The following is a 25,622-nucleotide window of genomic DNA, read 5'->3' as shown; positions in this document are numbered from 1 at the left end:
GAAAATAATGCATTACGGTATCATTTTAAGCAAATTTAAGAAAAATGGAACACAACTCCAGAAAATTATAAAATTTAACCAACAAAATGATAACTAATTGGTCTAGAATTACATGGGGCTTTTCCTTAAATTTTATTTTTAAAAATCCAGAGAAAATCCTAAGAGAATTTTAGGGGTTAGGCATCTAGTGAGTCATCAGCAAGTCAAAGGCTTTAAGATTCAATTCCCAGTGCCAAAAGTGGTTGTCATGACATACACCTGTAATCCCAGCACTTGGGAGGATGAGGCAAGAAGACTGAAAATTCGAGCCCAGTCCAGGGAACTGAGCCAGACTCTTGTCCCAAAACAAAATATAAAAGTGGTTAGGACTGTAGCTGGGTACAAAGGCTCTGGGCTTCAATCCCCAGTACCGGGGAAAAACAAAAGTTAAAAGCTTTCAATGAATGATGTAAGTATCAACATAGAACATTTTTCTAGAAATATAAATCTATATCCATAGTTTTAAGAAAGCCAATAAAAAATCAATTATGCTTTATATATATCACACTAGGCATGGTAAAAATATGACACGCTCTACCACAGTCAGCAGAAGAAAAATAATCTCCATCTTAACACGTACCTGTGACTCCACAGAAAATCTTTCTCTTGCTCAGTGATTTCAGACAGAGGGTCTCGTGTACAAATTGCTCGGAGCTGTTCTTTGTCATTTTCTCTTAATTCATTGTCTCGAGCTAGTCTGTTACTCTGTAAAATAAAGTAATATCTTACATGGGTTTCTTTGCCATATATTTTCTGCTAGATTCATAAATGATCTATAAGAAAAAAACCTAATTTTCAACAATGTTACTTATTAAGTGCTATATTCTCATTTTAAAACTTTATTTCTAGGGATAAGAATCAATTTAAGCACAATATTTATGGAAAAAATCTGATCACATACTTGGTTAATACGACTCCCAACCACAGAGTTAGAATAGTAAACGGCCAAGTAAGTCAGGGAGCGGTCAGACTGGGATACGGGGCGACGGTAGGGAGTTACTTACGCTTCCTTTTGCTGAGATCCCTTCCTAGCACCCTGTTAACTAACTGGTGAAGGTATCTTACAAGAGTGAGAAACAGTAAAGTAATAAATCAAAACTCAAACACTTAAGTTCTTTGCTTGAATTCAACTTGTGAGGCTTTCAAATTTAAAACTAAAACCCCACTGAAACACTGTTCCCTGAGTAGTATAAATCAACTAGGAAGACAGTAATACAACATTCTAATTCCAAGTAATGTATTTATTTCCCCTTAAATATAGTTAGATGAACTGGAGAATGAGTAAGTATGAATGCATATTAACATTATACAAAAAATACACTCAGCTATTTCTAAAACTACAAATGAAAACAGACATGACTGGATTTGTGTATGTTGTTAATTTATTCGAAGGTACAAAGAAATACCACTTGCACATATTTACTCAACATTTGTTAAATGTGCCCTGCTTCCTTTGTCCTAGTCTTGCTGTTGCAGTTAGAAAACAGTGAAAGACACTGCACGGACACAGCTGTCATTCTAAAGGGAAGTCAAATAAACAAAAGTGTTAGGTACTGTGAGAACCTAATCTTTAATTTGTGACTCAAATGATAAGAAGTCACCCACACTAAGACCACTAGAAAACAAATCCGGATGGAGGAACAGTGCAAAAGTCCCAAGGAAAGAACAAGTCTGACTGAACAGAAGGAAAAAGTTAGTAAGCCAAATGTTCCCGGATGAGGGAGGGAGAGGCGAGGAAGAAGGTGCAGTTACTGACATGCAAACTTTGCTGTCAGATTAAGAAGTTTCCACTGCATTTGTAGTGAGAGCTATTTAAAAGATGAACTTGATTTGTGTTTCTGAAAGATTATTCTGGCTGCTCAGTGAAAGAAGGGAAGACAGCTGAGAGGCTACTCCACTGGTCCAGCCAAGACAACAAATGTTTAACCCCTAATTTACTAGGAAAAGTAGTTACTCTCTGTCATTGGATTTCAACAGACTGGGTTTTATTTACTTATTTCTGTATATATTTTTAGTACAAAATAAGTTATGGAAGGATAAAGTAATGATATAATACACTTTTGTTAGATATTTTAGAAGAACTCTGACATACATTTCCTTGTTTTGAAATACATCTCTGTCTAACTAAACTATACTGTCAAAATCTGGAACACTTTGAAAACTGATGGCTCATAATTTTAAAGATGGGCCATCTTCTCTACTCAGTAATTGCAAATTTCCCTTTTTATACTTATAAATACTAAATAGAATGACTGATTCAATGAGTTTTAAAAATTTTTACATCACCCTTTTCCTTCTAGTCTTTTTGTACACACCTACCCTTCTGTATTTACTCACTTAGGAAGTATAAATAAAAGCAAATATTGGTGTGTAACATCATTAAAGAGTGAAAGAAAACTGTAAAACACAAGACAGTTCTTGTCATAAAACCTTGCGAGAGTAAATCACTTCTGTTGAGTGGATATGAATATCAAACTTCTTATTTGTCCTTAGAAATGTACTGCTCATTCACTATTTCCATTAGTTTGAGAAAACACACGAAGGACAGTGTCATATGGTATTTTATTTATATGGTAAATTTCACCGTCATTATTACAGGTGTGGAACAGTGGTCTCAGCTGGGGTGATTTTCCCTTCTGGTCCTAAGGACTCTGGTAATGTTTGAAGATGTTTTTGATTGGCACACCTTGGTATGGTGGTGCTCCTGGTGCCTACTGCGGAGAGGCCAGGGATGCTGCTAACCGACCTGCAATGTGCTGGATATCCCCTACAACAAAGAATTATTTGGCCTATACTGTAGTGTCAAGATGGAGAAACACCACTTCAGAGTCTTATCTATCTCTGCATTCTTACTATTATTTGTCTAGTAACTAATATATCTTCCTCTACAATTTCTTTCTTTTTGTATTGTAAGTATAAAGTGAAAAATTCAGTCCACTGAAAGCCTAAAACAAAACAAAACAAAACAAAAAAACAACCAAAAGAAAAAAACCCTCGAAGGTGGTGTTTCAGACTGCTTTTATACCCCCAGAAAGATGCTGTGAGACACGAAGCAATGCAACAAGACAACTGAATTATGATGTAATAGTGGTGATTTACCTCACTTTTGTACCATCCTTCTAAGCCATTATGTATTTTTTACACCTTCATATTATTTAGTATTTTGTAAGCATATTTGGAAATAATTAGTGAACAAGGAATTCTTCTAGGAAAGAATACAAATCATAAAATATCAATTCTTCCAAAGAGCTACAATTACTCAGAAAAGAAACTCAAAACTTTTAAATTGTATATGCAGGAAAACGTTATTCAGTTCACAAAAGCAACTGGCAAATTTCTTATTGAGCAATAAACTAAAAAAGTTCCTCAGTGCAGTACTTAGGGCACTGCTTGGTGCTACAGTTACTTCTCTGGGCTAGGCATATTTCAGGGCCTTTTGTCCAATATTCATTGGCTGGTCTATCTATATCCTATAACCCAGCCAAAGAAAAAATGATAAATTTGGAAACTGAAAGAAACAGACACCAAAGAAAAATATTTTCTCTTAGTGCTGACAGTCTGTCTTTGAGAAATAAGGGAACATTAATGGTCTCTGAATCCAGTTATGTTGTGGTTCCAAAGTTAAGGGGAATATTAAACAAATAGATCAATATTTAAGCTCCATTGTATTTGCGTTCCCTAGCTTTTTTTTTTTAAATCACACTATTTTCTCTTCCTTCATGGCACTGCATAATTTACAGTCTTGTATTTTTTTTTATTTTTATTTTTTTTATTGGTACCGAGGATCGAACTCATGACCACCTGCTTACAAGGCAGGTGCTTATGCCGCTGAGCTAAATCCCCAGCCCAGTCTTGTATTTCTTCTCATATCCGTTTTATGTCTGCTTTCATCATTAGATTGAGTTGTCAGTGGAGATCTGTTTATTTCACAACTTCATTACCTAGCCCTTCCCCTAGTGCTTTACATATACTTGGCATTCAGTAAATGTTTGTTATATGAATGAAGGCAGGCTACAGGTCCAAATAAACCAAGAAGAAATAGATGCATGCAAAATATTAGCACACAGAAAATTTTATTCTTGTAACCAAATAGCTAAAATACATGAAACCCTGTTCACATATAGATTACAACTGATAGTTTAGAAACTCAGTGACTTTCCTTACCAGTCCTGCATGTGAATAACTAAATCCTGCTTCTCGGGATACAGACCAATTTGCATGCTCCTCAATCACTGACATATCTGGAAACTTTACCACACTGCTGAACCAATCAAACTCTAATTCTAAGCATGGAGTTTCCTAAGAGATAGAAGAAAAGTTATATATATATATATATATATAGTTGTAGCAGACTGTCATTAAAAAAGAAAAAAATTATGACAAGAAAAAGCTTACTTTATTTGGATTTGACCCAGTAACACCAATAGGATTCAGCAAGTCTTCTAATCCATGAGGTACTGGCCAAAGATTCAAGGCCATTTTTCCAGATACTAGTGTGTCTGTGTAATCAAACAAGTTTATATTTCCCCAGGCCAATGGACAATGCTCCTTAAAAAGCAAAAGGAAAAAAAAAATCACTAATTTAGGAATTAAATTATAAAATGCATTTCAAAATACTTTTCTTTCCCGAAAAGGAGAATTCAACAATTATCTCTATAATAACTGGGTTATAAAATCTGCCAAAAATCATATTGGTTTCTCAAGATTTAAGCCATTTTGTGTCTTTTTTCCCATTTGAATTTAGGTACATTGTCTTTATTAATACAGGAAATAGAAACAAAAGAAGGATGACACATACTTGCATTCAATCACTGTCATGTTGTCTTTTTACATATCTAAAAAGTCTATCAATATGAATTTGGGGGATATAATACTCATTGTAAATTTCTGAATTTCTTTCAAGATAGACTTCTACATAATATTTTTATTTAATAAAAATTGTAATAGGTCTGATCTATTAATTGTGAGAAAATTCAATCTGAGGTGAAATGAGGAGAGTTTAGAGGCAATCATAATTGTCCCCCTGAAATACTTTACCTCTTTAGCACCCTTTCGGCCTTTCACAGAGCAAATGGAAAGGCAAAGTCGAGCAGCACGAGGAAGATCGGGAATGTATATATCGTAATTCAGCCATTCATTCCACCTACGCAAAATTATAAAGAAAAAACTGAATTCTCTAAAAAACAAGAGGGAAAAAAGGCTTTGTTTCATTGTTAATAAAAGTGACTTCTACAGACAATAAGATTCACTAGATGCCCAGTCTGGTCTGACTATTATCTTCTTTTGAAGTCCTGTAAGGTTTACAAAAACTGTTTAGGTTTTATTGGTCTTGTTCTGTACTGTTTTGTTCAACTTAATTATACCTAATGATATAGGCAATTCTTTTTAAGGAAGCAAGTGGCATTATGGTAACCATTGTTGATAACCTTGTACTCTGTTTTTACATCATGTACTATGTCTACCCTTGGTTTTGACTGACAGCTTTGTTTTGTCATATTTGGTTTTACTTTTTTCCAAAAAAAAAGTAATAAGAACTATGGGAGTAATAAACCCAAAATGTGTAAATTTTGTTGTAAAAAAAAAGAGGAAAAAAAAAGTGCTCTAAAGGATACAACTGCAAGTGTGTTTAGGTGTGTTAGGATAGATGACTATATTACGGAGTTTTTGTTGGGTCACTGAACACAACTGTTTGCAGTCTCACTGTTTGAATGTCTACTTTGTATGCTTTGATCCTGTGACTTGAGCAACTATTTCTAAGATGACAATGTGTAATCTATTAACTGGTGATTTCTTACTGGTTTTTTTTTTGTAGTCCTGTATTACTTGTACCCTTACATTGTTTTGTCTTTTTTTTCCTTTTAAATAAAACTTTTTTTAAAAAGTGACTTCTACAAATTATCAAGAAATGAAAGGTTAAAAAACAGGAAAGTAATTGAATAGGGTACTTTATGAGATATGAGATCATACTGAAATGATCAATTAACATGAAAAACCAGGCTGTTATTTTCACACAGAAAATGAAAATTTAAAATGTCATGGAGCTCTCACTATACACAAAAACGGTTGAAACTAAAAGGACTAAAGATATTAAGGGTGGTAAGAATATTTTGTAGTAATACTGAATTCATATATTAAAAGTTGGGGTATAATTTGTTACATCCAAATCAGTAAGCATAGTCTACTACAAGTGAATATATAAATAATTTATGACCCAGCTTAATTTCTAGGAACAAAATCATAGATATGGGTATATTTGTGTATAGTATGCTAATAGAAAAATTATTTATAATATTCTCAAACTACAAATAATTGTCCAAGAGCAGAACAGATAAGATATAAATTATAGTACATATAGTCATATAAAGGAATATTACACGGCAATAAAAATAAGCAAGTTACTCACATAACTTGAAATCCTATAAACATGTTCAATAAAATAATTTAGACATAAAAAATGCCTATTCTTTGAGTCCATTTATATAAAATTCAAAATAGGCAATACTAACCAAAAGGATAGAAGTCAAGATAGTGGCTACTTCTAGACAGCAGACAGAGTTACTAGATTGGGGATGAGCATAAGGAGAGGCTTTTAGAGGCTGGCAAATGTTTTATTTTTTTTGACTGCTATAGTAGTTACATGAATATTCACCTTGTGATAATTTACTGACCTGTACAATTATGATTTGTTCACTTTTGTCCATATATATGTACTATACCTCACTAAACCAAAATAAGAGAGTTTCTGTCACAAATCGTCAAACAGAAAAGGAAATTATATAAGATAAAAATGATTTCTCAATTATAAGTACATTAATTACTTTTATACATAATGGAGTTTTATTCAGAATAATTCACTAATCCAAATAAATCAGTATGAAAATAAAAGGTACACAGGAAAATGTACTTGACTTTTAAAATAATTACTTCACAAGAAGTAATAAACTTAAAGTAAGGAAAGAATATTAAATAATATTAAAAAGCAGTATGATTAAGTTATTTAAAGTTTTATGATAAATTCCCTCATGTACAGGATGCTATAGATGAAAACATGTACATAGTTGAAGGACTTGTTTGTAAAGAGCATGTACAATAAAACCTTTTTCTCCTCTTAACATTATCAAACAATGGCTAAAGCATAAAACAATGCACTCACAATGACTGCTTGAAGTAGAATCTTGTCCTAGAGTTATGTCGCAAAAGGTGCTGTGCTGCCTTATGCTAGTTTTTACCGCCTTGGTGAAATGGCACTAATAACAGTACCTACCCTGAGAAAATTGTTTCTATCTCATAAGATTAAATGAAGTAAGTAAAGGGATTAAAATTTACATAAAATGATTAAAACGATGCCTTGAACAATAGTAAAAGTTCAAGTGTTACATACTATTAACTTGGAAACTTCTCATATTGCTTGTGATGTTTAAACTTTGCTGTCAAGCTGACTGGCTTGGGAACTAGCTAAGAGGTTATTAATAAAGTATTCTTCTGGGTGTGTCTGGGTGGGTCAATGAATTATCAACTCGGGTAATACGTTTAGTGTTTGGCCTGGCTCCTCTGCTCTGCCTCCTGGCCACCATAATCTGAGCAGCTCTGTTTTGCCAGGTCCTTCAGCTGTGATGTTGCTGCCTGAGAGTCGGCTGGCCAGGGAATGAATCCTCTCGAACTATGAGCCAAGTAAGACTCCTCCTCTAAGCCGTGGGCATCAGGTATTTTGTTTGGCAATGGGAAAATCAACTAACACATGGCTTCTTCATAATTTTAACCTATTCTTAAAGTACAAATAAAACAATCAGGGATATAGTTCAGTGGCACCGTGCCTATCTGGCAAGCACAAGGTCCTGAGTCCGATGCCTGGTACCCCCTACCCTCCTGCAAAAGTATAAATAAAACAAGTTTTAGGTCATAAATAATTATCAGTATGAAATTCTATTTTTGATTAGTCAAGCTGATGTAGAATAAAAAATCCTATTTATTCTAACATCTCTGCTCAACATGGACAAAGACCGCAAAGTATCATATGTTTATAGAAAAAAACTTACATTTTAAGTAGGAGAATTTGGCAAGAATTCTAGAGGCAAAAAAAAAAAATGTATTACAAAAATCTAGGTGGAAGAAATACTGCGGGACTTAGTAAACCTGTGGTTGTTTAAAACAAAAATTAAAGGTACACCTACTTAAATTCATCTAAGACTTTTAAAAAATTATTCATAAATCTATAGAATTGCTTAGAAAGAAAGCGAAGTGTTCTATACACATACTAAGGAACTATGTATGCCCTATGAATGTAGCACTATACTAACAAAATAAAGTATGGTTTTCTTTCACTCTTAAATTCATCTGTTCAATATACATATGCATGTACAAATATATAAATCATGCTCTTTTTAAAAGAAATGAATATGCACACAGATATTTCAAACTGATTCTAATTTTGAGAGATAGTGATATATCAGCAGCCCTTTTGAGTTGGTTTTTTTTTTTTTTTTTTTTTTGAGGCAGGGTCTCACTGAGCTTTCTAGGCTAACCTGGAACTTGTAATCCTCCTGCCTCAGCCTGTGAAATAGTTGGCACTACAGGTGTATGTCATCATACCTGCCTGAGGTACTGGTACATTTATGACAAAATTGTAAGGTAATTTTTCTAGAATAAGGAAAGCACTGATTTGGATCAAAATACCTCAGCAAGGGTCTTTAAATTTTACATTTCTATCTTTCTAATAACTTCATATTTATCTCTAATTGTTTTATCTTTGCAAACACTGAAAAGTTAAAACATTTAGTTTAAATCTTCATACCACCACCACAGGAACTTCATCTCTTAGATAAGAGAATTCTTGAAGATAATCAAACTCAGTCCTTTCTAAATAACTAATTTACTTTTAATGCTTCCAACAATTAGAATAAATGTACCTAATTTCATGTAAGGGGTCTTTGCTTGGGGCTTGTTGAACTCCTTAGAATGATATGTTTGTAGTTTTCATGAAATCTGCAAAATTTCTAGATGTTATTTCCTAAAAATATTTTCCTGTTCTCTCACAATCACTCCACCCGTGATTGACATCTAGTATGATTAGGAAATAAATTGTAGTTTTAGTAAAAACTAAGAGAGCTCCTGGGGTTATTTATTTACTGCTACACCGTAACTTCTAACCTGAATGATGTGCCTTCTGATCTGCCGTAGTTCAGGTAGGGGAAGGAACTATTTCCTTCCCCTGTAGAGAAGGCTACCATCTCTTTGAACTTTATCTGGGCTCTAGAGGATGGCCATCTCCAGCCATCCATTAAAAACGAGAACCTTCTCTTGACTCTCCTACAGGTCAGTCACATTTGTTATGTGATTTACTTCTGGAGGGCTGAATAGTTAGCTCCCATGTTGTTCTATATAGTCCTTCTTTAATCTTCAGGGCTAAGTTGGATTTTCTTACAATATTACTGCTATAATATCCAAGGGTAGACTCTTTTTCCTGGATTAACTCTGTAGAGACTCATAGAAACAGGAGGACAGCAAGTTTTTGACTCATACTGCCTTAAGATTTTTTATTACGTTTATGCAGTAATGACTTAAAATGTTCACAATACTTCCCTCTCCCCTTACAAAACTGATTTGTTCCCAAAATCCTTGAAAGATTGAATATCATAAATAAGTATATTGAGAGTGATTTGAAGGAAACCACCAGAGTAGTTTCACTCTGGTACTGTTTGCCAACTCTTACTTCACATACAGGGGAATGATGCTAAGTAAATAATATGACAGGGTTTTTTTTTTTTTTTTTAAATCTAATGTAGGGAACCAAACCACATTCTGTTCTCTCCTTTAAATAGTGGGGATAATCAGAAAAGTCTTCTGGATAAGATTTTAGCACCAATACAGCGACTGATACTCATTTAACAAAAAATTCTTATGTTCTAAATGTAAATGTCTGTTAAGTTATATAATTTGCATAAAACTAATAATGTAAAATATTTCATGTTTACTGATCATACTCCTAATTATTAATAAGACTTTTGGAAGTATATCCAAATACTGCCGTACCTAGGATTGGAACAAGGTACTCTCTGAGTGTTCACATTGTCACATAAGGGTTCTCCTCCATGGTAGATACCCGTTCGAACATAGATCTAAAACAAAACAAAACAAAAAGCTATACAAAATGTACATCATACAAATATACACATACTTAGAACCAAGTATCAGACAATAAAATATGTAACTAATATAAACAAGAGAATCAATAAAAATTTTTATTCAGATACAGCTTTTCTTCACATATTTAATAAATTAATACTGATGATTCCTCACCAAAATTTACTACTGCCTTCATCCATTAATAGGATGATAAGACATCAGGCTACTAAAAAAATGGATACAGGCCTATGATCCTTTCAAGGTATATAATTCAGCTTTTCAGCAAGAAAAGATAAATTGGGTTGGGCATGGTGATATGTGCCTGTAATCCTAGCTCTCAACAGACCAAGGCAGGAGGACTGCTGTGAGTTTGAGGCCAGCCTGAACTATATACATACATCCCAGCAGTTGGCAGGCTGAGGGAGAAGGATCAGTACAAGTTTGAGGCCAGCCCAGGCTACATAGTGAGTTCAGGGCCAGCCTGAACTACACAGTGAGACCCTGTCTCAAAACAAAACAAAACAAAACTCCAAAGTGGACCAAGAGATGGAGGGAAAAGAAAGGGGAGGGAAGGGAAAGGGATGAAATAAGAATTAAGATGTGTTACGTACATGCACCAACTTCCCACGAGGAATGTAACCACTATGTACAGCATACATGTACCAATAAAAATAAAAATTACAAAAAAATGTATATACCAGATAGGACTTAAAGCCCCTAGCAACCAGAACAGTGCTCCATTAAAGATACTCATGTTTCTGTTATGAGATGCACGAATATTTACATTAAGAGGAGTTAACAGACTATCAAAAGACTTACTTTAGATCAGAGTTTGTTGTCCAATGAATTCTATAAAACTTTTAGTTTTAAAAACTCGTAATTATGGATAACAGAATTATAAAAGACTGACAGCTATGTAAGAGCGAAGGTAGATGGAAACCAAAAGAATTCATTACATATTTTATGTTCCGAGACTTGATTTTTTTTCTGCTCATCTGAAAACATGCTATAGATCAACAGATTACTACACAGTTCCGTAAAAGGGTTTACATAAAATGATCTCTACAGAAAAATAAGCACCAACATTTGGCCTTACCTTATCAATGTCTCGAATATTTACATTTACATAAGTTGCACAAAGAATTTTTATTCTGAGTGCACTATTTATAACCCAAAGGGATTTTGTAGATGTTTCTCCATTCATATACGGTGTAGCTGTAGAGATGCGTCTGGAATAGGATGGCATTGTAAAACAGTCCATTGGCAGCTGAGAGTAAAGGCTTTCTTTAGCCATCAGCATCAAATTGGGCATCCTCCCAAGCATTATACAGCTTCTTATATACTATAAGAGATTGAGGAGGAAAGGAAGAAGTCATTTTCTGTAAAGCTTTTCATTTTAAAAGCAACATGTAAGAGTATTGTGAGAATGCACATATTAATTTGTGAAGATGATAAAGAAGTCAAACATTACAGACTATATTTCTGAGTAATTACTTAGAACATTTAAAATAGTACATTTTTGGAGTCTGGCTATAGCACAGATCAACCAAGTACTACTGAACAGAAATTAAGTTGCATATACTAAAAAAATAAGATTTGGACAGTACAGTTCTACTCCTAACTGAAAAAAAGAAAGAAAGAAAAAAAGGAAAGGAAAAAATCCTGCAGTATCACTAAGCCTCTGTCATACTGCTGGCTCACTTGCTATTCTAAAACACTTATTTTTTATAATAAAAATCAGGAGAGTCTCAGATTTATGGATATATGAAAAAATATTACATTGAGCTGAACTCTGAAATGCCAGCATAGAGATTTTTAATATAAATGCTACTTTATTCATATTATAACAGCCTGTGGTCTCTTCTATGAGTCCAACTGGACCATATAAAATCTGAAGGCCAGGACTTTGGTTTGTCCCCGTACTATGCTCAATACGTGCAATATGCTTGTTATAGTTGGTTTCTATAGGTATTAAATAAATAGAAAAAGATAATAGGGACGTATTAACAGTACATCTTAACAGCAGATCACAGAATTTTTGAAATGTTTATTTTATTCAAAGCATGAAATATTGCATATTTTGAGGTTGCATAATTGCCAACATTTTAAGTCTCTCAAAATTACATAATTACAGTATAAAAAACCTTCTAAATTGTCAATGTTATTTGCCTATGTTCATTATTTAATTTTCAAAAAATACGTCCTAAAAATACAGCTATAAGGTCCTATCTGATTATTTTTAAAATTTGAATTCTTGAAACTTGTTACTCACCTTATACTGACTCAGAGGATATTTTTCTAGGAAGTATTCATCACATCCACATACTTTTAAAATATACTTGCCCTGATATTCTAAAACACAGAGTTTTAGTTGTTCAGAGGATAGCAACATACTTCGAGTTTTTTTCCTGATTGCTTCAGCAATTACTTGTTCTGGCACACAGTCATGGTTGATTTTCAAAGTATACTTCTGCTTGTCATTGTTTGGAGAAACTATTACCCAAATCACCACAATTATTTGTCCTGTAATGGGAAAACATAGTTATGCAATCATCAAGTCTATTTCTTTCTTCAAGATATGAATTTCAAGAAGTATGTACTATGCATTATTCTAATCATAACCAGAAATGATTTCTAATCAATCTAATTAAATATAGGTAAGTATCTGGTAGAAACTGGAAAATTTCACATCTGATATAGCTGCCAGACCAGGCCCAAATTCTACTGCCTTATCATAGAGCACATAAAACAAGTACATGAGGTCAGTTAATTTCCATGTTAAACTGTATTACATATTTCATGGCTCATGGTGGTGTCAAAGGGTCAGCAGTGCCTAATGTAAAACACTATGGGAAATAAAGAAATAATCAATGAAGGCTTACCGATGCTCAATCAAAATGATGGAAAAGATGAGAATGAACATTTCAAAAGATGAAAAAGAAACAGAAATTTTCCAATTTTCTGCTATTAAGATTATTTAAGTCACGTATAACCCCAAAAATGTGAACATGAAAACTAGATGTACTATGTTCACAGTCCAACTTCTTTATATGTGGGAAATTTTTCATAAAAAATGAAGAAAAGTGAAAATATTCCTATTTTAGAATGTTTACTACAGTAGAATTTTAAAAGAGCATGTTATACTGTATTAAACTGCTTAGAATATCATGGTGCAACAAATATATCTTTATATTGTTCTAGTAGAATTTTATATTGAATACCACCTGAGAGTCAACCTACTTTAAAACTTCAAATTAGAAGTGTTTAGCTAATACATCACTTATTTCCAAAGCAATATAGTTAACCATTTTCATGTAATTCTAGAAATTAGTTCATTAAATGTTCAGTGTATCCACGACTCTTTATGATCAGACATATTTAATATTAACACAATTCTTTCTTTGTACATATAAAAACACAAGTTTTCCTAAAATTTCACTGAATGCTTCTATTTATAATCACTTTTATTTATAAAAAGATGAACAGCTCTGCTTTTTAGTATCCTTAAAAAGAAGGTATTTCAAACTCAAAGTTCTTCAGTTTTATTGGGATAAAAATTCAAGGGATATACATATACACACAATTAATTCATTAGTAAGTATTCACTGTACACAAATTATATACTCGGCAATCAACCAAATCTTGTCACCTCTGCCTTCAAAAGGCTTATCATCTAGAAAGGAAAAAAGGACTGTAAAAATACAAACAAAAATACAGGAACAATGGTACACTACAATAACAATTATAGTAGACAGACAACTCTCTTACCTTTGTCTAATTTATTGTATATGTGCTTTGGCAGCTCTGGTGATGATTCTACATTTGGAGGATAGACATACATTGCTCTACTATGAGGTGAATTGAGGTCCCTAAGGTCCACAGCTTCTTTACAAACATTCAAAATATTTCTTCTGAAGTCCTGTACTTCTGGATCTTTAACCATATCAAATTCACACACTGGCATGCCGATAACAAAACCTTAAGAACATTACATAAAGAATGTATTATTATATGCACATATGGACATATTTTTTACTAACAAGTACCTGTATAGATTTGGAAGATCACAATAGAGACAAGAATTTTTCCTGGATTAGAAAAATCTCTGAGTAAATGTAGTAAGGACCAAAATATTAATAAATATATATTTTCAACATATTGCATTGCTAGTCATATATCAATTTTTTTACAGAATAATAAAACAAAACTGGGATATAACAAATCTAAATCTACCTATATACGGTATTTCTTAAAGAAGAGCTTATAGAATATCAAAGCAATAAAACTAAGTTTCACACTCAACAGCCAAAGATACTTTAAATGTATAAAGATACTGTACTAAGAAAGCTACTTATATTACAAAGCTATTGGTTCAGGCAAAAATATTTTAATCATTGAGACATCTGCTACTCTTCATAGTTATCTGTACTTTAGAATAGGATGAAAATGACATTTAGCTAAAAATTACATCTTACCGATTTCTCGATTGAGGATCTTTTCCTCACGGTTGCCAACTGGTTCAATTACTTTTAAAAAGGGTTGGAAAAGCCGAAGGTCACATAGTCGTCTTGTTTCATCAAAAAATTCTTCCCTTTCTGCTTCTTGAGTAACACTTACGAAAATGTAAGAAGATTCGTCTTGAAGAAGTTGATGGAGAGGGTATTTTCTTGCTTCCTTAAACAGTTCATGCTTTATGGTTATTAATGTAGCCTCACGGAGGCATTCTAAAGTCACGATCATTCCATTTGGTAGTAAACATTCTACGAGGATTCTTGGGGGCATCAAGTGGATGCCCCACAGTTCACCTGATGATGGTCGTGGAGGCATTGTTCTGATCCTTTACAAGTTTTACATATAAAACTACTTTAAGTAACTAGATTTATGGCTGTTCCAAAGTAATGACCTAAGTGAAAGAAGGAAAACATCTTTTAAAAGTAAAAACAAACAAACAAAAACTATAAAAGGATACATTCATTGGCAAAGCTAATTGTAAAAGTTCATTTCCCATAGTTCGAATTGGATAATGATTAATCTTAAATTTTAATCAAGACTATTACCTTAAATTACACTAAAAGTAACTGATTTTAGCATAGACTATGAAAATCATTTGTATTTAATTAAAATTTAATAAGGTCACAAAATATATTTGGATATGCTTTCTAAGATCTCATCAAAACAGAGCTGAGGCCATGAAAACAATGAAATGTTGCAATTCAAACCCAAATTCCCACCACTTATGACTTTTATCATTCTCTGGTATTTTATGAATCAACCGGAAAGGCTCTTAGGTCAAGGTCCATTATTCAGTTTAGAGCTACTAAAACCTAGAGAAGTCAAACCCTTTTCCTTTCTTATTTCTTATTCTGTATCACTACTGTAGTAATAAGACAAGGCCAGCCTGCCCTCCCACACTCCCTCCCTCTCTCTCGATACTAACTATACAGAATAATGGATTTCATTTTGGTATATCTGTACACATATGTGACATACTTTGATCATTTCTACTCTGTGTTGCCTGTCCTGTTTCTTCCTGTCTGCTTAACGCTTTCTCATCTACTTTTGATTCCACGCGTGTGAACTTGCAATATTTTAGACTGTTTTTAAAGTATAATTTAGGTATATTCACAACATTATATATCTAGTAAGTCAATGTGTTTCCTTGAAGCTCGTGATGAACCTGCAGAGACACACATACTTTATCAACTAATCCAGTTCTAATACTTTCAATTGAAAGGAAACATTCTATACACAAATGGGACTCAATACTCTTCGGCAGTACAATGCATCAACCACCTGTATTAAGAACTTATTATTATTATTAAGCTTTTTTAAGTGCTATTATGATTTGAGGGCCCTTAATTTTTTAAATTTCAATAATCTTGGTTTTCTCTTTTGAAGACACTATTAAAACCCATACAACCAAATTCAATTTCTTGCTATTTATGCTTATTTTTTTATTCAGTAAGTTAAACTGTGAGAGTACCACACACACACACACACACACACACACACACACACACACACACACGCCTAGATAAACCACTGTATTTGAATACTCTACCAGGTACTGTAGACAATAACTATGTTTATCTACCAGAAGAGTACTGTCCCTAAGACCAAGCTAGGAGCTGGGTATACAGTGAAGAATAAGAGGTGGTCCTTGCCCTCACGAGGTAATCCAGAGTGTGAAGCATTGCTTAGGTTGTATGCATGGCAATTACATTCGCTGGTACAAAACAGGATTAATGCTGCCATGGAGAAGGGCTGCATTCTATAAACACACATACTGTGGTCATCTAACTCAAAGGAAGTTGGCGTGGAAAGGTATCCCACAGAAGGTAACACATAAAACAAATCCTTTACGGTTAAGCAGCAGTTGAACAAACAAGCAAAGAGCATGACATACTTAATTTAGAAAATTGCCACCCTCTGTCTCACACCAATCCATACTGAACCTATCAAAACACTAACTCTTGAGGTTGTCTATATTCCTTCATTATCACTTTTGTTACCCTGGTCAAGGGTAACACAGCAAAGGCCTAAAAGGTCTTGCATTTTTGTTTGTCCTCTATAATCTACCTTTTACCTCACAGCTAGAGTGACCTGAAGAGAGTAATAGGGCTGAATTTGATCAGTTGCTTCTGCTGCACCAATTCTCAGCTGCAAACGTGGCTATGACACTTCAAAGTTATTTCACAATCTTAAAATATAGTAAGACTTCTCATATAAAAAAGTCAAAATATAAATAAACTGGGGAGCAAAACAGATGATAGATAATAGGACAAAGAAATGGGGGGAAAGGACATAAAAAAATTAAGATGTATTACATGCACCAATTCCCCACAATAAATATAATCATTATGTACTGCAAACACATACTAAGCTAAAATTTTAAAAAGTTTAAAATTTATATGTAGGTGAGGAATAGTAATAGAAATATTTAGTTTTCTCACTTCTGAAAACAAATTAATTGGAAGACAATGAGGAATATAAAAGATTATTTTTTATGGTTGAAAATATTCGTCAGACTTACAAAGGAGATTCACTGCAATTATAGGATTTAAAACTTAATTGTACGTCCTATACTTTAAAAGTTTTTGACTAGTGAAAAGACCAGATAGATGAATCTGGTGTGCATAATTAGAAAAGTGACTTAAACTGAGCTTTTAAAAACATCAAAAAATTTGAGGAATGCAAGACAGAACGCTAAATGACTACTATTTAAATGATTATCTTCCTGGATAAAATAATTAAAATAAAAACAAAACGAAAACCATGCCAAAACAGCAGTTGTGTTTATGTTTTCTTTGTTGAATGGTGCTAAGAAGTTTATTTCATAGAACCATTGGGGCAACTATTTTATTTAATAAATAACTCACAGAGTCTCACATGTTCCCTAGGAATAAGACAGGATCTAGTAAAGTACACAAGCTATTGATTTTATTCCTCTTTTTACAAGTGACTAATATAATTATTAAATATTTAAGAACACTTTTCATAAAGAGAATAAATGTGATCACAGCTATAAAACATTTGTAGATTCTAGAATGTAGGTATTATGCAGAAAACGCCACTAACTCTTTAAGGGTTATTTGTCTTCTCATGCCAGAGCTTAGTCCATACAAACCATTATCCCAGAGCTCACTATGGTGTAGAAAAGGCAAGTGGGACTAATATCTTACTATTTAGGCATGCAATGACCCTTTCAGGTATAAGAATTAACATATGAGAAAAGCAAAGGTCAGAGAAGTGAAGCTGCCTGCCACAGAAAATGTATTTTCAACTCAGGTCTAGATGATTTAAAAAATGTACTGTAACAATGACACTGTCTAATCTACAGTTATGGCCACGCAGTTTCGCAGTGGTGTATAAGAAAGCAGGCTCTAAACTTTCACTAGATTCAAATTTCAGATACCTTAGTTAACAGTTGTGCGATACCAGGCAGTTTAGTTCATCCACTGAACCCCACTGAACCTCGTATTTTCCCCAGTTGTTAAACTGGTATAATAAGCATCAACTGCACTGGGTCATTGTGAGGATCAGATGAGGTAACATGTGAAAAAGATTTAAGTCAACATTCAATAAATGCAGCGACTTCCGGTTCCTCAGTTCCTGGAACTCCTATTTAAATGGCATAGCTGCCTACAGCTCAGATGGGAGGAATCACTTGTTACTGCCTCCTACCCTTTTTGAGAAGTATCTACTTACGTCAGGCTCTATGCTAAGTACGGTACTTGCGTACGTTCCCTTTTGCTGTTGAAAGACCTACAGTTTACTAGGGAACAAGTTTAACCATGTGATAACTGTTGCAGAACAGACTATGAATTATGAAAAAATCTGAAGAGGAGAGGGAAGCCTTCAGTGAAGCATTTCAGTACATCATAGAGGTTTTTTTGAGACAGGGTCCCATCGTGTTCAGGCTGACCGTCAACTCACTACGCAGCATAGGCTGGCCTCCAATTCATGGTGACGACACTCTGGCCTCAACTTCCCCCGGCTGGCATCACAAGCATTCTCCACCACGTCTGACTAGGATTTCACGGGGAGAGGAAGCAGCTGGATGAGGAGGGCATTTTATCCAAATGGCCACCAGAATCAATGTGCACTGCCACTAACCGTAAAAGAAGGCAGACTGTTAGCAGCAACATAAGCTTTTTACAAAAAACTTCTGTGAGTCTAACGTGCCTGGGAACAGGTGGGATGGTGGCAAAGAAGCAGGGTTAAAAGATAGGTAGGGGCCAGATAATGAAACTATGCTGAAGGTTTGAATCTTATGTTGTAAAATGAGTAACTCATCTTCAACTAAAAGAAGCACATATTGTTCCACGATTTTAAAAAATTCTCTCAGGTTTCTCTAAAAATCGTTTTTTGAATATAAGATGTAACACCAAATGAACATTAAGATATAAAAACTGTATCTTAATTGAATGAGTTATAAGATCCAAAATGTATAATAGATATTGAGATAATGAAAGGGAAAGAAAGTGCTCTAAAGGATATAATGTATGTATAAGTGTGCAAGATAGATAACCATACTATTAAGGTTTTGTTAGATTATCAAACAGAATGGTTTGTACTGTTACTGTTTGACTGACCACTTTTTGTGCTTTGATTTTGTGACCTCAGCAACTACTTCTAAGATAACAATATGTAACTTATCTACCAGTGATTTACTTTTTCTGAAATTCTGTACTATTTCTACTTTCTTCTGTTTTGCTTTTTTCCCTAAATAAAAAAAAAAATCTTATCAGTTTAGAGAATTTAGAGAAAAATATGATTAATAAATCTGATCTTATAACACTGAAAATAAAGAGACCTTTCTTTAGACTAGAAAAATTAAGCGTTCATAAAAATGACAAAATTAGCAAACTTAAGTGAATATTATTATGTTTATGAAAAACTTATGTAAAGCAATAGAGGGTAGTAAGTTACTCTAAAACTAATTATTGAAATATTAATCTGGGCAATCTGAAGGGTTGGTGTTACAGAATGTAAAATGTTTTACTAAAAATAAGGCATTTCAGGAGTCAAGGACCACTCTATTGATTCAGAATGCCAGGACCAATACAGACTAACAAATCACAACTCTCTAGAACTCTTAATAATTGTTTTGCTTATTCTGATTTTCTATATGTCTAAATGAGTTGTCTCAATGAGGGCAGTCCTGTTTGCTTATGAGAGTTTACCTACTTCACAATTTACTCTTGTCCTGATGACTCTCAATCTTCATCATGAACACCAGGTACTACGCTATACTGCAGTACACAATGCAGCGAAGTCCTTTATGATTGCGCCATGCTGATGGTTCTGGGAGCTGCTCTTTGGTCCTAAAACCATCAGGCTGTATACGGCACTTTAAAAACTGCTCCTCATTTCCTTTTTTTCCTAGCAGTCAAGGGTCACTTTTCAGTTGAGAGCTACCTGCCTTATTGCTGCGGCATCCCTCCTGCTATGTTTAGTTGGCACTGACCCTTGAGCACCATTTTACAAAACTGTATAAAGGCCAAAGGACGAACTGATGATATAATGAACTCCATCACATGACCTTAACAGACAAAATAAGTGACAGATACCTTGATAACTAGATATTTTTGTTTCCTTTTTTACTCCAGGGGTAAAATTACAGTAACTTTGGAAGCCCAAGAGGACTAGTGAGCAGGAGTACAGACTCTTTTAAGTACAAAGTAAATGGCAGAAATGATAATTACTAAAAGAGTCTTATACCTGTACTCTCTGCTGTCACTAACTTTTACAGAAGATTATTTGGTAAACCGATTATTTTGAATATCTGATGTGTATTCCTTCAGCCCAAGAAGACTTATTAACAATTTGTTTTATTTTTCAATTAACTGTTTTTTTGTTTGTTTTTTTTTTTTTTGAGAGAGAGAGAGTGTCTTGTTATGTAGTTTAGGCTGGCCTTGAACTCAGGGCTGGGATTACAGGCACATGCCACCATGCCTGGCTCAGTCTTCTAGGTTTTAATCCCTGAATTGAAAGCCTTTCTCTGTTTACATTAGCATTCGACTCCTGGGTTTCACACTACAGGGCAAAAGTGGTCAAAATATGACTCAGAGGTCAAACCCAGCTCACTACTTTTTTATCTAAACAGTTTATTAGAAAACACAAACACACGGAGCCAACACATTGTGTTTACACATTGTCCATGAGGCTTCTGCACCGCACCTGCAGAACTGAGGCGATGCTATAGGAGCCACGTGGCCTGTACAACGTCAGCTATTACCTGGCTTTGTACAGAAAAAGTCTGCCCACTTCTGAAGATACTGGAATTGTTTGGTATTAACTAGGGATTTTCTAAGTGTCCACCGAATAAGAGGTCATCCCACCCTGTCTCTGCAACTACAATCTTACACTTTCAATCTAAATTCTCTTGTAGGAAAGAAAGTATTAATTTTAAGCTGGAAGAGTTGAAACAGGAAAGTACTTTAGAAGTCAGCTAATGAACTGAGCGCTTTAAGAGCTGGGTGCTCACCATCTGATAAGGGATGTTTGTGGAGTGCTTGGGCACTTACCTTTCACAGTACTGCCCCTAAAACTCTCTCCTGCATTCCTGCAGCTCTGCTTTCTCTCCCTCCCGTCACATACTTGACAGGCAGCAGAACTTTCCTTCAATCCCTTCAACCACGACTCAAGCAGGACAGCCTACTCTCACCTTTCTCGCCATCACTGATGTGCTCTTTTGCTAACATTCATCTCAACGCTTAGCAACCAATATGTAGGACATTTGTGTACAAAAAACTATTCCTGGGCCGAGGATTTAGCTTAGCGGCATTAGTGCCTGCCTGGCAAGCGGGAGGGTGCGAGTGTGAATCCCTATACCAAAACCAAACCAAACCAATTACCTGACTGTAGATTATAAAATGTATAAACAGTCGTAGAAGATGGTAGAGTTCTGACTTTAGAAGTATATTACGTTTAAAAACCTATTTTAAAATATTAATATGTATCTGTACTAGTAAGTCACTAAAAATAAAACTATTTTGAAGTACATATCTACAAGTTTAGAAAGAAAATTTATGATTATCGATTGACAGCCTAATTATCTCCAAAAAACCACAATTTGCTAAAACAAGCTTGTATTTTTAGATATTTGTTTCACAAATACAGAAGCTGCTTCTTTGTTGAGTGACCAACAACACTTCTACAAATTTTTTTTCTGAATATTTAGATAAACACTGACAAGATATTTTCCATCCTCAGAGAGATCAATAAGAAAATATTAAGTTTTACAGCTTAGTTATATCTGTTTGCATATGCACAGAAAATAAAACATGCTTTCCTAATTTTTAAATTATTAAATAAATCTTTAGTCTGATCTAGACAAGAACAGAAATTTACTTCTGTACTTGTTATTGAAACTTGTGACTAAAATTCTGCTTGATATTAAATGTTTTATTTTTTGGTTTTTTTGAGACAAGGTCTTACTATGTAGTTTAGGCTGGTCTTGAACTCTAGAGATCCTCCTGCCTCAGCGTCCTGAGTGCTGGGATTACAGGCATGCATCATCATGTCCAGCAATAGTTTGATTTTCTATCTGTAAGTTATTTTAATTTACATATGTATATTTTTTTAAAGATAGTAAAACCCAACAGAACAAAGCAGCAAAACTAGTATAGAACTTCAAAGCAGAATACTAGGAAAACAACAATAGCTACCATAGTATATCTTGTTATCTTCACAATAGTTGTGTCAGGTACAGCAAAATCAAACCAAAACCAAAACAGAATGAAACCAAGCAAAACACAATACTGAATAAAACAAAACAATCAGCAGAACAAAGCAAAACAGTGAGAATAATATTGGGTCTCAAAGACAAGAAAGAAGGAAATCCCCCGTATTTGCTATATTGCATATGGTCATCCTCCCAAGAGATGCCCAGACGCCAGGCCCCGGGCCTGCAAAGTCAACCAAACAACATAAGCATCAGTTGCTCTATGTACCTTGCCGTCAACTCAGCCTGTCCTCCCAAGCAGTGGGTTGCTTACCAGCAATGGGACCTGTGAGTTATTTTAAACATTTCTAAAGTTAATTATTCTCTCTTCTAATTTTATCACAGCCACTTCCACTCCTTTTTGGTAGTGGTGTGAGAAAAGAACTCAAGACCTTCACACTGAACCACATCCCCAAACTTTTTTTTTTTTTAAGTTTTTCTTTTTGAGACAGGATCTCGCTAAGTTACTAAATTGCCCAGGCTGGGTTCAAATTTTTGATCCTCCTGCCTCGGCCTCCCAGTATTGGGATTCAAGTGTAAACCATTACCCCTGGCAACACTTTATTATCTACCCCCATGTTTGACTTTCTACTAGACTACTGACTTCTTCAGGAATGGGTCTTTTGGGGTTAGGGCTTAAACCTTACAGCACAGAAAAGTAGAAAACTAAATTGTGGAAATTATCACAAGGAAAATGTAAACTGGGGCCTGAAAAAAGATACAGCAACAAGGATAGCAAGATCAAAATGGAGGAAGATACCTTGCAAAGGAAAACCAAAAGCACTGAGAGACTAATTAGATTTGAGGAAGAAGAAGGATAATTTTAAACAAATTTCACTGTGGCCATAAATGGGAAGCAAATGTCTTTCGGAATACATTTCTGAGCCCCAATAAGGGCCTCCAAAATTCTCTTCCTCTAAGAAACACGGAGCTTGCTGGCATGGCTCTAACAGAACAGCTGTGAAATACACTAGCCCTGGAAGGATGCATACTATCCATTTTTTAAGAAAGTGCTGTCCTTCGCTGACCTTTACGAGTAACTCATGAGAAAACAGACTTTACTCACGCTTTTAATGAGACAGAAAGTCTTTATAACTCTACGGCAGAAAATCAGGTTCTCAGTAGTATTTAGAAAATACAAATTCCTTTAGTTAAGGGCTACAATTAATTTTCATTATTAAATTCACAATCATAGTGACATGAAAAGTGCTGTGAAAATATATTTCAGAGATTTATTGTATCATGAAAGACAAAAGTTCCCTAATCTGAGGTTTGTGGATGGGTTTAGGGTGGGTCTATGCTAATCATTTTTTTTAAATAATCATAGGTGACTCCTAGGTGAGAAATATCTCCTATAGTGATGGAAACCTGATTACCAGTAAAAGTGAAGAAGGTAAGGTAAAAACGCCCAGCGTGACTAGCAAAATCAAATACAGTAAGGGAGCCATTAATGAAATATAGATTCATAAATTTTTTTTTTTTTTTTTTTTGTCTTTTTGAGACAGGGTTTCACTATGCAGTTCAGGCTGGCCTCGAACTCACAGTGATCCTCCTGCCTCAGCCTCCCAAGTGCTTGGATTACAGGCCACCAAACCCAGCTGATTAATAAATACTTGATCCTAGATACTTGATACTAGGCAAATTATGCATTTAAATTTTTATATAGGTACAAAAACTATACCAAATTTTGAAATGTGTATAGAGTAGCTTTCTCAATTTGATCTTTAAAAATTAAAATATTAGTGTACAGTAAATATTAACTGAAATTTCTTAACATTTAAACTCAAAAAGAGACTAAATTTAAACGCAAAAGATGGTGAGACAGCAATATGAAGATAGGGAAATATAATTGGAAAATACGAGACATTTTATCATGTACAATGTAACAAGAAACAAATGATATCATGGTGATAAGAGTTTTCTAGCAAATATTTCTTTTTTCATTTTGAGTTAAGGCAGATTTCACATAAACCAGAGTGCAGGAAGTCAGAAATCAATAGTAAATCAGGCAACTCTAGAAACTAAATTTACATTTTCAAGACTAAGACGACAACACTGGTGAATTATATTCATGCTCAAATTCTTCGATCCCTCTTTATTAATCAGGCAAACTTGAGAGTAATGTACTTGTGGTGTACTGTCTGACGGGTGGACAGAATTAAAGGTGCCAAAGAAGAATCAAAAGCTAACCATTTCACAAAAACTCTAACTGGTGACTTCAGCTTTAATAATGATGACAACAATCGGAGCAAATGACTAGCCAATGAACCTAAAAACACTTTGGGAACTCCTAGATTTTTAAAATGTGTATCTGTATGCAGTATTTAGTAGTAAAGAGAGCAATACATAAAAGCCCTGACTTGTCTTAAGCAAAAGTAGCCCCAGAATGTTCAGCTCTTATAGACATCAGTGCTCTACTATCCTCAATTCAACCAAACCTAGGGAGAAATCCACACTTTTTAACACTTCGTCAGCAGTCAGCTTCTTCAAAAACGATCGCCTTATTTGCTTATGCCATAAGATGAGGATTAACTTTGTCACTACAGGGACTCATTCAAGTATTACTCCTTCCGTGGTAGCTCCATAAAAATTTGCCTGTATCCCACTGATGAACCTTAATATTTTGATAAAGATGAGTTGTGAGAAGAAATTTATGCTGCCTTCACAAGCAAAGATATTAACCCATACCTGAGTCAGGTATGGGTTTCTTACTAAACCCTATGACTCTTACTTCCTTGCAGTTTATATCTGTAAAAGATTTTCAAACTAGTCTGGCCTAGTAAAGACAGACCTAGCAATTTTGACTGGGATTACTAAGAGACCTAATGTACTTACCTTATCTGCGTTCAGACATATTTCACAGAAATTCTCTTTGGACTATGATTTTCATATTTTACTAACCAAACATTCCAAATGTAACAGATTTATATGTGCTGTCAGAAAACCAAAATGATGGAGGAGGATCAGGGACCAGTTATAAAACCCCATCATCGTCTACTGTTTCCTACAAAGTTCCCTACTTCCCAAGACCAAGTGTCACAGAACTTCAACTATGGTGTTTGGGTCTGTGATTCTAGATCCTTAGGCACAAATAATGACTAAAGCAAATATTCATTCATGCATCACTGCCTTAAACTGGCTGTTATAAGGACAATATTTTCAAAATCGAATAACGAAGTCTGAACTGTGATCACAGGGGCAATTTTGCCAATACTGAGAAGTTAAGAAAGAG

At 34.4% G+C, this 25,622-nt stretch overlaps 1 protein-coding gene across 4 annotated transcripts in view; it reads right to left on the bottom strand.

Moving 5' to 3' along the window:
• Positions 1-25,622, bottom strand: part of Pik3ca (phosphatidylinositol-4,5-bisphosphate 3-kinase catalytic subunit alpha) — a 67,472-nt gene that overhangs the window by 13,436 nt on the left and 28,414 nt on the right. For 3 of the 4 annotated variants that reach the window (XM_063227200.1, XM_063227199.1, XM_063227202.1), the window contains 9 exons: positions 14,637-15,064; positions 13,930-14,139; positions 12,434-12,684; positions 11,258-11,503; positions 10,069-10,154; positions 5,077-5,182; positions 4,435-4,587; positions 4,204-4,338; positions 620-744 (listed from right to left, as the gene is read on the bottom strand). In XM_063227200.1, the coding sequence (XP_063083270.1) occupies positions 620-744; positions 4,204-4,338; positions 4,435-4,587; positions 5,077-5,182; positions 10,069-10,154; positions 11,258-11,503; positions 12,434-12,684; positions 13,930-14,139; positions 14,637-14,988 (1,664 nt within the window). In that variant the 5' untranslated portion in view covers positions 14,989-15,064. The remainder of the gene's footprint in view (positions 1-619; positions 745-4,203; positions 4,339-4,434; positions 4,588-5,076; positions 5,183-10,068; positions 10,155-11,257; positions 11,504-12,433; positions 12,685-13,929; positions 14,140-14,636; positions 15,065-25,622) is intronic. The other variant, XM_063227201.1, reaches the window with a different exon arrangement.

The sequence above is a fragment of the Cavia porcellus genome, unplaced genomic scaffold (assembly GCF_034190915.1).
Source record: "Cavia porcellus strain 051 isolate PalLab524CR breed Dunkin Hartley unplaced genomic scaffold, mCavPor4.1 scaffold_17, whole genome shotgun sequence".
Lineage (NCBI taxonomy): Eukaryota > Metazoa > Chordata > Mammalia > Rodentia > Caviidae > Cavia > Cavia porcellus.
This window is presented reverse-complemented; position numbering and strand designations above follow the sequence as displayed.